The sequence below is a fragment of the Cynocephalus volans genome, chromosome 1 (assembly GCF_027409185.1).
Source record: "Cynocephalus volans isolate mCynVol1 chromosome 1, mCynVol1.pri, whole genome shotgun sequence".
Classification (NCBI taxonomy): Eukaryota; Metazoa; Chordata; class Mammalia; order Dermoptera; family Cynocephalidae; genus Cynocephalus; species Cynocephalus volans.
The window spans coordinates 196,773,286-196,790,316 of record NC_084460.1 but is presented as its reverse complement, the minus strand read 5'-3'; the positions used below and the strand labels follow the sequence as shown (position 1 = coordinate 196,790,316).

At 53.3% G+C, this 17,031-nt stretch overlaps 1 protein-coding gene across 2 annotated transcripts in view; it reads left to right on the top strand.

Moving 5' to 3' along the window:
* The window catches only part of GLI2 (GLI family zinc finger 2), a 179,857-nt gene that overhangs the window by 139,086 nt on the left and 23,740 nt on the right, over positions 1–17,031 (top strand). For both annotated transcript variants that reach the window (XM_063115753.1, XM_063115748.1), the window contains exons 3-4: positions 6,260–6,462; positions 9,922–10,107. In XM_063115753.1, the coding sequence (XP_062971823.1) occupies positions 6,260–6,462; positions 9,922–10,107 (389 nt within the window). The remainder of the gene's footprint in view (positions 1–6,259; positions 6,463–9,921; positions 10,108–17,031) is intronic.

The following is a 17,031-nucleotide window of genomic DNA, read 5'->3' as shown; positions in this document are numbered from 1 at the left end:
CCACCATGCTGACCTTTGGGCCTGGTCCTGAAATCCTGTCCAGGGGCTTTGCCAGGCACCCCCTCTTAGGAGGGAGGGGAAATGGAAAGAGGAAGGGTCCTGCTGGGGAGAGGCCTTCCAGGATGGGAGGAAGCACAGGCCTCGTCTGCTGCCTCAGAGATGGCCCGTGCGCCTGGGCCGCTGCTCCAGGCCGCTGCTGCTCACCGACATGTGAGCAAGGCACACATGCACGCATGTGCACGCACGAGGAGGAGAGGCTGTTCTGCCCACCCAGAGTCCTCTGCTTGTATCTCATGCCTGGACACAGAAGGACTAACACAGCTGCCCTCACCAGCCTCAGCAGCTATGGGGTACATCTGGGACCCTCTCTGCCAGTTCTGCAGGGGAGTGGGTGGACAGGCCTGAGGGACTGTGGCCCAGGTCTGCCTTGCAGGATGCCACATCCAGGTCACACTGACAATGGGAGGCTGTATTAGTCAAGGCCTGCCTTGACAGACCTTGGCAGTTACCTAAGACAGAAAAACTCAGTTCAAACGAACAAATGTCTTGACTCAAATACTGAAAAGGCCGAGGGTGCTAGCTGTAGGAGAGGGGCTCAAATCAAGAAACTGGCTCTCCATCTCACAGCCCTGGTGTTCTCTGTATCATTCATTCTTGGACTTTGCTCTCAAGGTCTCCAGGAGCTCCATGCTTACATCCTACCAGCTCAGCAATCCTGTGCACAGAAAGAACTTCTTTCCCAAAGATCCCAGTCAAAGCTGCTGTCTGGGGCACGTGCCCGTCTCTGAACCAAACATGGTGTGCAGGGATATGGAATGCTCTGTTCAGCTGGACTCTGGTAACGTGTCTCCCTGCCCAGAGCAGAAGAAAGGAAGTGGGTCCAATATAGACCCAGCCCATAGTTGTCTGTGGACCGTGCCCCACCCTCAAAGGCAAAACCTTCACACGCACACGGCGTTAGGCTCAGACTTCCTTTGCACATGCTGCTTCCTGTGTTTGTAACGTACTTCCTCATGAATGCCTGTTCATCCTTCAGAACCCAGTCCAAATGTCACCTCCTCTAAGAAGCTTTCTCCACACTTCCAGGCAGAGTCAGAAAATTGTTCCTCTGCTGGAGCCCTCGTTACACCGCCCTGTGCTTACCTGTTTCACAGGCCTGGGCAAGTGCTCAGGACAGCCTTGTTGGGAGTATGAACAGATGTAAGAAGGACTATCTGGAGAATCAGGCTCAGATGAGCCAGAGCTGGACAGAGGGGAGAAGGCAGTGCCTAAGATCAGTGTCCAAGCAGTGCAGCTTGTGGAAGGACTGGCTCTGTCGTCTGGTTGGTTGTGCCCTGGGAGTGTGTGAGCTCGTGCACATGTGTATCTGTGACACAGGACACTGTGGCAGTCTTTTAAGTTGAGCTCATACAGCTGGTTCCTCCTATCATCCTCGAGGCCGCCTCCTTGAATCTCTGCCCAGCTGCTAGAATTCAAGGCCTGGACTGGCGGCAGGGTCGGGACAATTAGCACAGTGGTGTGGAAGTGGAAGAAGAAAGGCAGGTTGCTGCCAGGGACCGACTTGAAGCAGTGGCTTGGATTTCGCTAGTAAACATCTTTCCTGGTGGTGTCCCTGTGGCATGGTCGTCTGTTCACTGGCACTGGTAGCACCCATTATGCAGAGGGACTTTAGGTTGGGCCCTCGGATGGGGCCACGTATTCAAAAAAGAAAAAACCTGTGGTCCCTAAAGGACCTGCTTTGTAGGTTGGCAATGTTGGTGTGATTTCTAGGCTGCTGGGAAGCTCCCTAGTCTCCCAAATGCATTCATAATACTTAGAATTCTGCCATTTGAGATTCATTCCTTTGGCTTTGTTTGGTCTGTCAGAATGACCGTTTCTTCGAGCATTTGTGCCCTTGGATCCTTACCAGTCATTCACAGCAAATGTCAGGGAGAGGCTCCAGTTCCCACCTGAGAGCTGGGTCGGATCGTGTGTGATGATGGGGTGGGGGGTGGTGGTGATAGAGACAGAAAAAGGTTGGGGAGAAAGTTGTCCTCTTCTCAGGTGTTGCCCTGTCCCTGATCTTGCCCCCGCCCCAAGCTCTGCTCACAAAGAATAGCAGTCAGCAAGAGCACTACTGACCTGCCCATGACACAGGCACAGGCTCCGGTCCAGACCCACCTGGGATGGTTGTAGTTCCACCACCTGCTGTGAGTGACCTTGGCTGAGAGATCTAGCCTATCTGTGTGTTCTCATCTGTAAGATGGTAATAAAATGCCTACTTTGTGGATTTTCTATCTGGATTCAAAAAGGAAATATGTGTCTGTGGCCCCTTGATGGCTGGCATGCAGTCAGCCCTTTCTTGAGATGGCAAGTCAGGGCACAGCTGTAATCTAAGTGATCCTGTGCAGAGGGGACATCTACGGAGGCTTCCTGGGGGGGATGTCTGGACAGTCATCTGTGGCTGTGTTGGCTGATGGGCCTGTTGTCTAAGGTGCTGGGTGCCCAGGTCAACAGATGCTCCGTATTCCAGGTTGACATGGTGCTGAGAAGGGAAGGGAAGGGAGTGAATGCATGTTACCCCCTACCATGTGCTTGGCACTGGCCTGTTTATACCACCCTGGTGAGGCTCCAGGAAGGAGCAGCAGCCTGGCTGAGGCCACACAGCCAAGTGGGAAGGATCAGGGTTAGCAAGGGAACCAGTGCTCTCAAAGGGGCAGCAGTGCCCAGATGCAGGGTCCTGCCTCACTACTTCCAGGCCCTGGGTCCCCCCATCAGACTCCAGACTCCAGTCCTTCTCTGCATGTGCCAGGAAGAGCATTGCTTCTGTCCCTGCTGGGCAGCTCTATGACCCAGATCCTCTGCCTTCCAGGCCCAGCACCAGCAGCCTTCTCTGGCATTGGGGAAGAGCAAGGGGTAGCCCTGCACACCTTTAATCAGACCTGTTATTGGGAGCTGACCTGTGTCCCCTGTTGAATCTTTTGGGGAAGGGCAGTGGCCTCTCCAAGCTTCCAGCCCCCTCACACCAAGAGAACACAGAGTTCTCTGAGGGGATGGGATGACCCTTGGATGCGGGGAGCTCGTCCTGGGAGTGAGGCCAACTTGAATAGACTCCTGCTTGCCTCTTTCCGGCCACATGACATGGGGAAGTGACTCCCCCGTCTGGATGCAGAGTCCTCATGGTGAAGTGCAGCTGTCGGTGTAGGAGTTGTCATGTGCCCACCCGGTGGGCATACAGCTGGTGCTTCCTTCGTGGGGCTGCTGTGATGAGGTAGGCCAGGCACCCCTAAAGGAACTCCTGGGCATCCCTACTGGGCCAGGGCCTGAGAGAGGGAAGAGGGTGCCCTAGGAGAAACATGGGCTTCCTTTTTTCTTGGCCATTGCACACAGTGGGACGAGGAGGTACAGTTCACCTTCCCCAAATGATGGCAAATGAGGTGTGGAGACAAAAGCCTTAATTCATCCGCGTGGCAACTCGGGCCCCACCTGCCTCCTACAGGCCTAGATGCTGAGGCTGGAGTGACTTCCAGCCCCAGACAGCAGTGTGTGCATGTTGCTGTGATGATAGCCACTCCTAGCCTCTGCTCGGATGAGGCTCCCTGGCCAGTGGGATCTGCGTGACCTCAGACAGACTGGGCTGCCATGTGGCCTCAGTGTGTTGCTTGAAATCCCCATGCTATCACTGGTTTGTTTTGTTGGGCTCCAGCTGTGGTCAGTGTGCCCCACAGGGCAACCCCATTGTCAGGGAGGCCAGCGTTCCTGGGTTGGAGGCCTAGGCAGGCCACGTAGGGCCACCGGCTTCAGTGACCACAGGCTACTGTGACCTCACACCCTGGCCAGCATCCTGCAGGCTCTGGGGACCTGCCCTGATGGGAATGTCCAGGCAAGGACCTCAGAGGCTGAGGACAGGAGGCACCTCAGCTGTTCTCCTGCCAGTAGACAGCCTGCCTTTTATCGAGCCATGGTCAGCCTTCCAGAACTTGTATCCTTCAGCCTCAGGTCTGTCTCTAAAAGCCATACAGAGGTGGTGTTCTCCCAAGTCTTCTCTTCACAAAACACCTATACCGTGGCAGGAATGTGAGTGTCCATCCTTCCACAGTCACATGCCAAGGCCAGCAGGACCTGCCCTTGGCGAGAGGGTTCATCAGTGTGGTTCCGTTTTTCCTGTGCTAGGCACATATGGCAGCCCCTGCCCAGAGCAAAGCCATCTCTTAAGCCCCCCACATTTACTGCAGTACCCTGTCAGGTGGATCTGCCTCTGTAGGTGGCCTGTGAGCAAGAACGTCTTGAGGTTGTGACTCGTGACATATCTCACAGCTCCCTTCCACCAAGCTTGGTGCCTGGCACACAGACTGATTCTGAAATACCTGTGAGCACCTGTTGAGTGCCAGTTGCCTGCCAGGTGCTGAGCATGTAGAAGAGCCTCAGACACACCCTGCTTCCAGGTGGAGCCAGTAACCCTGGGAGATGGACCCACCAACCTGAGACCAGGACAGTGCACCCCATGGGGAGCAGAGAGAAGAGAGTTCAGGCCAGAGGAAGGCGCTTCAGGGAGGGTGTCACTGAGAGGTCCACTGCTGAGCTAACAAGGATGAGAAGGGATTTGCCCAACAAGGTATAGGCTGCAGGAAGGCATTCGAGGCCAAGGATTGGTGTGGGCAAAGGCACAGAAACAGAGGAGTAGCCAGGCAGGCTCATTGGATCTGCATGTCCCGGGCAGTCACATCTGCCAGAGCTAGACAACAATTGGAAGAATGCTTACCTCCAGGCCCTGGGGACAACCTCCAAGTGGGAAGTTTGTGAAATCTGGATGTCACCTGTTTGGGTCCTGGTCTGTGCAGTATTGTAAGCCCAGCTTCCATGCACTGTCAAGCATAATCAGTAATTATCTCTGGTGTACTCAGCCAACAGACAAATTATTGCTCCCCTGAAACAATCAGTTCTAACAGTGCCCTTTCACAAATCTGCACCATCCAGTGTGAAGATTCTGAGGGCCTCCTGGGCCCTCTGGGTTTTGCCCCTGGGCTCTGTTGTACTGATAGCTCCCCTTTCATGACTGCCTGCTGTATCTCAGGCACAGTTTTAGGGACTTTCAAACTTAAAACAGTCCTATGAAATAGACACCATCATTATCCCCGTTTTACAGATGAGGAAACCAAGGCTTGGAAAGGTTAAATTGCTCACTGTGATTCAGCTGGGATTCTAATCCAAGTTTGTCTTTGCACTATGTCAAATCATGGAGAGACTCTATTTTTCTGAAAAATTGAAAATGAAATCTTGGTAAATTTGGTTCCCAGCGACTTAGTTGTGGTTTTGTAGCTGCTTCCCTGCAAAGTCTGATTCATCTTTAATGGGCGAGTTTTGGAGTAGATGACCTCAAAACACCCCTGCAGCTGTTTGGGGGGGGGCCCAAATTAGCAGGCCCAGCATGAGTCCCAGTCGTCATTTTGAGGAGAGCCAGCACCTCTTGGCAGGTGGACCAAAGAACATAAGGATTGGCCGCAGCCAGCCCAGGCAGCAGGGACCATGCCAGATGCATGCCTGACCGTTGTTAGGCATCCAAGGAGGGGCTCTGTTAGCATTAGAAGGAATTCCACGTAAGGAGAGATAGAACAATATTTCAAAATTTTACTTCTGGCTCACCTATTTCAAAACTCGTCTTGAACCGTGATCTTTTCCTTCACAGCTAATCCTGTGGTAGAGCACATCACACCAGTGGCTGTCCAACTGAAGCCCCAAATTCTCCACTTGCAGGGCATCTCCTGATTCCTCTCTTTTTCTCATATCTTTTAGTAATATGAGCTCTTTGCATTTTACCCCTGGTATTAGTATGTTCGCGTTCTGTTTTTCGTACATGTTTGTAGAATGCACACATTTGTTCATTTAACAAATATTCATTGAGCCCTTGCTGTGTGTGTGCCCTGCCCTGAGCAGGCACTGGGGAAGCAGGGGTGCAGCTCGGACATATGTGGGGACTGCTGAGCCTGTGGCCCAGCAAATCCAGACAAGTGTGCAGGAAGCTCCATGCACCAACATGGGACTGGGGAGTGGGCGGCTGCATCAGCCTGCAGGTGCTTTCAACCTGAATTCACTGGCTAACGCTTAGGAGTTCAGACTCCATATGAAAGTTGACTGAGGGATGTGGACATATAAAAGTAAAAGTGCAGGCTGTTCTGGAAAGTCTTCATGTGAGAGTCAAGGATTGCCCATATTGGCTCTGAGTTCTCGTGGGATTTCCTGAGTGTCCTCCTTCTTAGAACACTGCCCTTTGTCTCTGCAGGCCTCCCACCCTGAGTGGCAGCCCTGTCATCTCTGACATCTCCCTGATCCGGCTTTCCCCACACCCTGCTGGCCCTGGAGAGTCCCCCTTCAATGCCCCCCACCCATACGTGAACCCCCACATGGAGCACTACCTCCGTTCCGTGCACAGCAGCCCCACGCTCTCCATGATCTCTGCAGCCAGGGGCCTCAGCCCCGCTGATGGTGAGTAGGGCCTGGGGAATCGGGAGGGGCAGGGGGGTGTTGGGACAGAGCCTGGTGGGCAGCCCAGTAGCTCTGTCAATGTGGTTAGCCTTGCTCACACTAACACTGTTGATTCCTCAGCCTGGATCCCCTCACATAGTGACCAGACTGGCATTCCTTCCCACTCCCCCTGAACAATGAGTTATTTTAGGTAAATGAATGGTGAAAGATTTGGGGGTCAATTGGTTTCTGTGCTTATTAAAGAGCCCTTTGTAATCGCCCTTTTGCATGCAAAACCATACGTGATTTATCATGGTAATAATGTTAAGGGTCTATTCAGGTAGGCTCACCGGTTGCAGTAAACCAAAGTCTGCAGAAGCTGGTTTTAGTGAAGGGGGGCTGTGTAGAGTGTCTCCTGGAGCCCCAGAGCAGAAGGAACAGTGGGGCTGGCTACTGCCTGCCTCAACACAGGTGGCCTCTAGATAGCAGCTCAGGCCCCAAGCCTCCAGAGATGAACCTGTGGCTTGACAGAATTGATTGGCTCAGCTCTGAGATCAGATGGCCATCCCTGGTCCAAATAATTTGAGCCAGGAAAGGGTAGGGTCACGTGGTACAAATATGTCTTTTAGATCTAAAATTTTATACTTCTAGCCCCCACCCTCACTTCCCCAACACACACATGCAAACACATGTACACACACACGCCAGGACAGAGTAAGCACACTTGGGAGTTGGTCCCATCATGCTGTCTTCCTGGGAAGATATACCCTTATCCCCAATGTGGTGAGGGCATCACCCTCTGCCCAGTGGTGCTCTGACAGTTCTCTGTTAGCCTCTCATTGTTCCCATCCTTAAAAGCAACCAAACTGCATCGTCTCAAAACATGCCCAGCTGAGACATTACCTCTCAGGCTGGCATCATTTCCAGGCTAGAGGATGTTTGCAATGTGCACTTGGAGCCCTGTGGGCTGAGGCTCTGGGAAACAAACCCAGTGGTTCGCTTGTTGCTACCTCCATTCTCCCCAGAGAAATGTATTCCGTCCCAGCTCATGTGACTATGAGCTGGAGCAGAGGCCAGGCCCTGAGAAGGTGAAGGCTGGAGTTTCACAATGTAAAGGAGGCTTCTAGCCTCTGAATATGCAGAAAGGCTCCCTAAAGTATTGGGCTCATCTTCCTGGCTGGGAGGTTTGCACTTTGCCTGGTCCTCACCAAGGAAAAACCAGACAAATAAGGAGAATGGTTGCAGCCACAGGGCCTGAAAATGGCCAGCAGACCTTGGTGCCATTCAGAAATGCCCCCTAGGGGTCAAAACCCAACCCTGAACTCTGCATGGGTTCCTGAGTGGCCTTGACTGAGCTGGAGTACCCTGACAGTTCTGTTACTGCCATGCCGAGTTGCTATCATGTGGGAAGTGGGCCCAGGCACACTCCTGATGACCCAGCCAGTGATAGGCTGGCCAGGAGCGTGAGGATGCAGTCAGGTTCCAAACACTGCCCGGTGTTGATATACTGGGCTGAATGCTGCCTCCTCAAAACACATGTCCACATCCTAATCCCCAAACCTGTGTGCGATGCCTCATTTGGAAAAAGGATATTTGCAGATGACATTAAGTTAGGGATCTTGAGCTGAGAAGATTATCCTGGATTATCTGCATGGGCCCTAAATCCAGTAACAAATATCCTTATAAGAGACACACAGAGGAGATGGATACATTCATGCAACCAGGGATGCCAAAAAAGACAGACACAGAGGAGAAGGCGATGTGAAGACAGAAGCAGAGATGGGAGTGATGTAGCCACAGCCAAGGAAGCTGGCAGCCACCAGAAGCTGGAAGAGGCAAGGAGCAGATCTCCCCTAGAGCCACTGGAGGGAGTGTGGCCCTGCTGGCACCCTGATTTCAAATTTCTGGAGTTCTGGCTCCCAGAACTGTGAGAGAATGAAATTCTGTTGTTTTAACAGCAGTTAGCACCAAGTTTGTGCTAATTTGTTAACAGCTGCCCCTAGGGAAGAGGCCTTGGCCGTGAGCACCCTGAAAGATATCCCTAGGAGGAATGAAGGAACAGAGCGCCCTCTTGGAGATGTTTGGGAGTCAAGGGCACTATGGCCTCTGCTGACTGCAGTGTAGCCCACGAAAAGCTGGCTGCCCTTGCAGGATAGATTTTGAATTGATGAAGCATCATTTTATACCTGATTTTAATATAAACCGTGATGGAGCTCCTGTAACACCCACTTATCCCAGCCATAGCCCCAGGAGGCAGCAGGGGCTGCTTCGGCCCCAGAGGGGCCTGGTCATTTGCATGGCCCTGACTCCTATGGGGGTAGACCAGATCCCCTGAGGCCTCGCCAGCCCTGGACCAAGCTACTGAGTAAGCAGAGATAGCATATCAGGCTCACAGCAGCCATGTCAGGAGGTCTGAACTTGAGTGCTCCTGTGTCCCTGCTCTGTGCCGGCCCCAGAGCTGCCTGCGTGAAGCCTGCAAAGTTCATTATCCACCCTAGGCAGTGTCTGCCAAACTGTGTGTGTACTGGGGACAAACGGGATCTCCAGGGAAGGCTTCTGGGCTGAGGTGGATAGGCAAGAAGGCGGAGGGCATTTGGGGCATGTCCGGGGCAGGCAGAGGCCACAAGGCAGTCAAACTGGCTGGAGGCCAGGACTATCTCTGGAGGACACAGCAGGAGATGGTGAGAAGGAGGGGGGAAGAGGAATACGTCAGCTCCCATTGACTGGTTTCTTCTCCCTGCCAAGCACATAAGAGATCTCAATTGGTATTTGCCAAGACTGGTAGCAGAGTGGCCATGGGACACAGTGGTTAGGAACGTGTGCTCTAGATTCAAATTTCCTGGTCCTGCTAGCCTAATCAAGACCAGGACCTTCAGTGGGCGGGTGTGGGTTTCCAGCCCCCATCCGCCGTTTCTGGCACCACATTGCCACGTGCGAGGCCCTCACATACTTCGAATTTCATCCTCCCAGCCTCTTTCCTAAGCCCTGGGCAGGCTGAGTGCAGGTCAGAGCAGACAGCCCGAGGCAGTGCCCTGCAGGGCAGGGAGCTGGTGGACTGTGGCAGGGACAGCTTTAGCTGGCCAGGCCCTGCAGGCTCTCGGCATCTGGCCTCACCCTGAATGACCTGCCCCACTGCCTTTCCCTTTGCATCTTCCTTTCCTTTGAAGACTCTGCTGGACCGAGGATTCTTTCAGCCTGGGGCTCTGGGCTTCTGTGGGGCCTGAGGGGGAGGAGGGAGAGGTTGTTTATGAATCTGAGGAAATGGAGGAATGCGGAGGCCGGGATCTGGTCTCCCTCAGCAGCGGCAGCAGCGGCACAGCCCCGCACACCAGCCGACCCAGCCCAGCTCATGCCGACCACGGGCAGCGGGGCCGGGGGCAAGAGGGCACCGTGGAGAGACCCCTCCAGCCTCTTTGTCGGGAAAAGGTGTGGCCAGTGACGGATTCTAATGGCTTCTTTCTCTCTCCCTTCCACCCACAGTGGCCCATGAGCACCTTAAGGAGAGGGGACTGTTTGGCCTGCCTGCTCCAGGCGCCAACCCCTCAGACTATTACCACCAGATGACGCTCATGGCAGGCCACCCTGCACCGTACGGGGACCTGCTGATGCAGGGCGGGGGTGCCACCAGCACTCCCCATCTCCATGACTACCTCAACCCAGTGGATGGTGAGTGCCGGGCCCCGTGAACCCTGCAGTGAGGGTCTGGGGGGACGGAGGATGGGGGCTGATGGGGGTGCCCTTGAGGTGGAGGAGGGCCCTCACTGTTCCTTTTGGGGGTGAGGGGCCCTAAGGAGAGGTCCAGGCTGTATGCTAATGCCTGCCACAACTCCCATTCACAGGGGGACTGAATGGCCAGAGAGTGTTTTAGGCATTGCAGACATCACAGCACACAAAACACTCTCATCTCTGTCTCTGGGGAACTTGCAGTGTGATGGGAAGAAATAGACACTACACAACTCTGGGGTGGAGCGGGGCACAATTCAGAATGAGGAAGTCGGGAAAGCCTCACTGGGAAGATGACATTCGAGGACGGAATTGAGAGAGGGGAGCTGTGCAGAAATCTGGGAGAAGGACGCTCCAGGCAGAGAAAATGGCAGGTGCACAGGGCTGAGTCACTGAAACGGGGAGGCTGCAGTGGGGCCTATCTGACAGGGAGGGAGGTCACCTGTCCTGGACAGGTGCAGTTTTTGGTGCCCATTAGACACCAAGTCCTTCCCTCCACCAGATGCCATCCTCACTGGTGCTTCCACAGAGATACCTGCAGCCCCCTGACCATGGGCCCTGGGGTCAGCATGGAGCCTCTGTCGGGAGACAGAAGGGGTCAGAAGGCTCAGCACCTCTGCTTAGAAACCAAACAGCAGCAGCACAGTTCATGAAGGTCACCAAGGATGTGGGCAAACAACCATGCCTAAATGTCAGTTTACTCCAAGAGTGGCCTTCCTTCCAAAGGCCTAGGAGTGGCACCAGGCCAGCTAGAAAGTGGACAGAGGCAGAGAATCCATGTCTGAGAGGGGTCAGATGAGGCAGGTGTCCCTAAAGGGGAGGGGAGGCTGAGCCAGGCAGCCAGGAGTCTTCCAGTGATTCGGCAAACATGAGCTCCTGCTCTGTGTGTGTGTGTGTTTGCGTGTGTGTGTGTTTACATGTGTGTGCACACATACACACATGAGAAAGAGAGAGGAGACTGGAATGAGAACTGCCTCTGTTGTGTGCTTTACGCACATTCTCCCAGGCAGCTCCCTTAGCCCCCTTCTGAGGCTAGAATTACGATCCCATCTTTAAGATTAGCAAACTGGGTTTCATGACATCAGGTGACTTGCCCCAGGCCACAGATTGGAGTTCCAACCCCCGCTCTGTTTGGTACCACACCATCTGCTCTTCCTGGGTCACGCCGCCTCCAGCAGCACAGTGCACCTGACTGGCTGTGAGCCTCAGGGAGGGCCAGCTGGGCCAGATGTGTTTGGGCTCAGCCCAGAGCAGCTGGGCTGGAGAGGGGAGTAGTTATATGCAGTGTGTTCCTGGAATGACCATGCCTGGGGAAGGAACTGGGGAGATTGTAGGGTAGACCTGGGCCAGCACCTGGTTGCGCCATGTCCAGCTATAATAGTTGGGCCTAGAGGTGGTGATGGGACCACGGGGGACCAGGGCAGGGGGTGGTACCAAGCCCTGTGAGCTGTATGCATTAAACACAATGAATGAGATCACATGTGTGAATGTGGTAGGTGCTCAATTAATGCTAGTTCCGGTCACTTGCCACCAGTATCCTTTTCTCTTTTTCCCATCCACCCCATCTTGCAGGATTCTCTCAGTTGTCAGCACCACTGTCCACCAGGTGCTTAAGCCCAGGCAGGCCTTTTCCTCCCCTTCTCCCTGTCCTTCCCATCCCCCAGGCCTGCCAAGCATGGCTCGTCAGCCTTCCTGGGTCAGCCAATTATCTGCCTCTCCCCCAGCACTGCTCCTCGGCTCAGGCTCCTGCAGCCCCGGCACTGCCCCGTATACCTGTCTTTCATCCCCTCCGCCATTCTGTGATCAGCCCATGTGGCTGTCAGGATGAAATTCAGACTTTAGAATGCAGGCAAGTAGCTTTCCTCTCCAGCCTCACTTGCACGTTGCAGTACTGCCCCACACACCACCCCATCTGCAGGCTCCCACAACCCCATCTGCAGGCTCCCACATGCCTCCCTGGGCTCATTCCTGCATGGTGTACTAGGACTTCTCCTGAGACACTACCCAAATCTGGCCTCTCAGGCCACCAGCTGGTTCCACTGCACCAGTGGGACCAAGGCAGCCTGACTCTACCTGGCTGGTGCCCTTACATATAACGAGATGGTGAACCCCGCAGGGCCCAGGCGCATGTCTGGCAAGAGGCAGGCCCTCTGCATTTGCAGGGTGAGTGCATGTGTGAGTGGCAGTTACAAAAGAACCTGGAATGGAAAGCTGCAGACTAACTAGGATAGAAACTGCTGGGGGTGAGCAGCTGCTGGCTCACAGGGAGCCTGGAAGGCAGCTGGGAACAGCTCAGCATTTGGCAGCACCCGAGGCTGAGTAACACCGGGAAACGGGAAGGCTAGGCCCGGGGGGGCGAGGAGGTGAGCTCCATGTGGGCAGAGAGCTCCCACTCATGTCCTGCTGCTGGTTCGCTCATCACAGCCACCCGCCATCCCTTCTCTGCTTTGGTAGTGGGCACGTGATTGGCTCAGTTACTCAGGCTCAGGGGTGGGGTGGGGGTGGGGCCATTTTCCTTAACATGGATTTTAGGAACAGACGACTTCTTTCCCTTTATTCCCACTCAGTTATAGTCCAAGGAAATCTGAGTAGTCCCAGGTGATCTCCTGTATTTGTTGGTACTTAATACATTTTTCTCAAAGCAGTTTAAACTAGAATTAGAAAATGTTTTAGGCACTTCTGCTCAGCTCCGATGCCTATGTGGATGCATTAAAATCTCTTAGAGCTTCATGGGCCTCTCTAAGAGACTCTGAACACATTGCTGGTGCTCTCAGCCCAGGTTTGTACTCTGCTCAGCCCAGACCTGCCCCTGGGGCGTTCCCTGGCCTCCTCCCTTCCTATGAACCGTGGCAGCCAGGGAAGGCCCTGCCAGCTCCTGTGTTGTTGGTGGAACCCAGATGCACAGGTCTGCAGAGCATCCCTCCCAGGTGCACAGGTCTGAGTCGGTCCACTCCATAGAGAATATCAGTGAGCATTTCCTTCCAGTTGCTTTTTGTTCAACACTCTCACAGAGAAAACTGTGTAGGCCATCATGGGGCCTGGCAGTGCAGTCCCAAAGACCACCTATGGAAGGGTCCTGGGTCTCTCTGAGCACATGCATGCTCACACCAGGAAGCTGCCTGTAAACATGACTTTGAACATGTTAGCTCTGAACATGTGCGGGTGCGGGGAGTGGGGGACAGAGAGCTCATGGGAAGTTGGAGTAACCAGGTCTTCTCTGTGTCTTTCTCTTTCTCCCTCTCTCATACCCACACACTGGTTCATTCAGCAAGTTTATTGAGCACATACTATTTGCTGGGCTCAGTTCTACGTGCTAGGGACAGAGCATGTCCTGCCCTTGTAGCGCTTAGACTGCAGCAGGACTGTTCTGTGCAAGCTCCTTGGCAGGACACAGAATGCCCATCCTGACCTGTCACCCCTTCTTCCCCAGCCTCCCTTCCCAGCACCTTCCTTCATGTTCCAAGAGGAAGGAGCACTGTAGGGGAGAGAAAGTTCCAGAGGCTTTGAATGTCAAGCTGAAGCATGGGGACAGGCTCTGCCAGACATGAGGCAAGCTAAGCTGGGCAGGTGTGCAGGAATGCCAAGTGGGACTGATCCCTGTCCCTAGCCCACTCTTTTGCAGACCACTAGCACAGTTTTCACCTTAGCCAAGTGCCTTCTGCACGACTGTGTTCTTACTAATATATTCTTTTTTGGGTTAAATAAATGAATCTTAAATTGGAACTCTATATTTTTTCCTAAGATGGAAAACCTGATATCTGAGGAGGATGTCCCTGTCTCTTGTCAAGCCTAAGATAATCTCAGTCGGGTGGTGTGTACACCCTCCATTTGGGAATACACTCCAGTGGTGGAAGAAAGGCTGGAAGGCTGAGAGGCTCCGATGGGGCGCTTGTGGGATTGGAAAACCACACCCTGCATTCCTCCCAAAACACCGAGGCCAGAATGTGGGCAGGACAAAGGGGTTTCCTGAGCTCTGGTGAAAGCCCATCCTCGCTGGCCTCCTGGTGGTCAGTGGAGGCCCATTTCCTCTTGTTCTTAAAGGGGGCCTGATTTACAGCAGGAAGGTGAGAAGCAATGCAGAGAGCCAGTCAGGGCATTGAAGGTTATCATTCTCGGGAATTCACCGGTTGTTACCCGGCCCTAAAATGGAATTTTCTCGTGTTATGCAGTTGAATACTGGTGATTTAACAACAGAACAGCAGCAGCTGCAGTCTTCCCCCCGCCTCCGCTCCTACCACATTGAGAAGATTGAAATGTTTCCGATTGAAATGTTGTCTGTTTACAGCCCATATTTCCTCTGCGCTGTGTATTTTATTGTCATATTGACACTAATTTGACTCAGATGTCACCACTCTGACTGTCATTCTTTATGCTGTGTGCTGATGGGGGTGGGGTCAAAAACCAATTACATTGATCATAGCACAGAAAGGCAGGAAGAGCTGGTGGAGAGGCTGCTAGAGGCCCAAGTTGGGCAGGGAGTTCATGCCCAGCCTGGGGCAGGAGGGGAGACGGAGGCAGAGGAGACCAGGCCACAGGTCCCAGAGGGGCAGGTCTGCTGGATACGGGCACAGGCTAAACGGTGTATATGGGTCATTGGGTAAACCTGCACAGACCCTCCTGCCAGACCAGGGTTATGAAGCCACTTCACAGGTGGGGAGCCTGAGGCCCAGAGCCTTAAGTTTCTCTGTCTTTATCACCTAACTAGGAAATGGTGCTGCTTGGCCTCAGCCAAGCCCCTGGGCTCTTTCTACTCTTCCTTAAGAGGGGGCGAGGGGGCTGTGGACAGCTACATGTGGGGCAGGTTAAGGTCCTCAAGCTGGATTTCCTTAGAACGTCTCCTCAGTGAGTCCAGGAAATATCTGTGCAAGGGAGTTGGGTGGCACGGGAACACCCTTGGCTGGTGAGGATTCAGGGCACTCAAGCCCCACCGCAAAGCTGCATTCTGATGTCCCCAGGAAAGGGGCTCCTAGCCTCGTGCTGAGGATGGCTTCTGGCACAGAGAAGGCTCCTGGGACATTGTGCCAGGATGAAGCTCCCTCCTGCTGCTACTTAGCCCAGGTTCCTGGGTCTGCAGGTCGTGGGGGAGTTCTTGGCCCCGACCCCAAGGAAGCCTACCCAAAGCTGCGGATGATATGCTGGTGACCAGCCCAAAGCCACCCAGTTCAGAGTGGTCAAGCAGGGCCAGAATCTCGGCTGCCTGGGTCCAGGGCCTTTTCACATCTCCTGCCCCTCCCACTGCCGCAGGGCAAGCAATGACCCTCCCTCCTGAGCACTAGGATTCTCTAGGGTAAATCTGCTTAGGTGGCACTTTGCAAATCCTGCCTGGTGCTGTGGGGTGAAATTTTCATCTCTCACATGGACGGTGAGCTCCGCGAGGGCGTGGCCGAGGGTCTTCCTTGCTTATAATCCCTGTGATGTCCAGCCAGTGCCTGGCATACTCTCAGCACTGCGTGAGGGTCTGATGGGTGAATGAATGAACATGTGATGAGTAAAAGAAAGAACTAGTGGATGAGATAGGATCCAGAGGCAAGTGGCGACAGGAATAGGCAGTGTCGAGCATCCACCCAGGTGAGAGCGGGCAGGTGGCTGGTCACCCAGTGGCTGACTGGTGTTAGAACAGGCGAATCCACAGATGAATGGAAGCCAGGCCCCCACCAGTCTCTGGTCATAAATCACAGGAGAAACCACGGGAAATGAGTGCCAGGCTTTTCCTTCTGTTTAGTAATTTATCAAGGGAAGAGGCACATTACTAAACATATTTCCCTTGAGAGTGGGAGTAACAGAGATGAATATCACTGTCAGATTTGGCCTGTTTCCTCTTGTTAGGGGCACACGAGAGGGTGGGAATCCAAATATTAGCAGTAAAACCTTTTTTTAAAAAAAATGTATTATAAAGATGCGTTGTATTTCTTACTTTATATGCTGTTAGATGTTTCTTTTCCTCTTATTTCTCCATTTGTCACTCAGTTTGTAAGGAATAGGAGTCTTTCGGAGGATTCACTTTTGCATCTTCCTATGAGTTTTCTTTGAAGTAAGGATTGACAAGGAGTAACTCAGTAAATAAGAACCAAGAAGCTTAGAGGACACTGAATGAAAGCTGATGGCTGAACATTTCGTGCCAGCTGAATTGCTGTGAGGCCCGATCATCTTTTCCAGACTTGCTGTCCTTTACTCCATGATTAACTGTAGGCCCAGCCTGCCCATCAGAACAGTCCTCCTAATCCCTGAGGAAGCTATATCAATTAGCAATTTCATTTTGGAACGTCTGCTGGGTTTTAGACACTATCCTTGGTGCTCTTCACAACAACCCTGCAAAACAAACCATGTAGCCCCCATTATATAGGGAGAAGCTCAGGGAGGCAGAGGAATGTGCTCCAATGCAGCCCCTAAGTGACAGGCTCGGTGTGGCCATCGGCGCAGACTGTCCTGTGTGCCTCTACATCATGTGCATGCACAAGCGTGTCCACCTAGGCCTCCTCCCCTGCAGGGCACCCTTCCTGGCCCTCCCGTTGTCGTAACTTGCCGAGACACCTTTCCTCCCCACCGTGGGCATAGGCACCATGGCAGGTGGCTTTGGTGTCTGCGAGCCTGCCTTCCAATCCTGGTCTCCATTTCCCCTGGCTGTGTGGCCTTGGGCAAGTTACTTAGCCTCCCTACACGTTTGTTTTGTCTTCTATAAAATGAAGGTAATAATAGCCTCTTTCTTGTGGGGCAATTGTGAAGATTAAATTATTTCATTCTTTAAAGTTCTCAGACTAGTACCTAGAACACGTGATGGAGGTTTTCGGTAAGTGCTGACTTTTGGTGGCTGTGATTCTGCTTATCCTCAACACGTCGTATCTGGGAATTTGGTCAGCGCTTGGCACC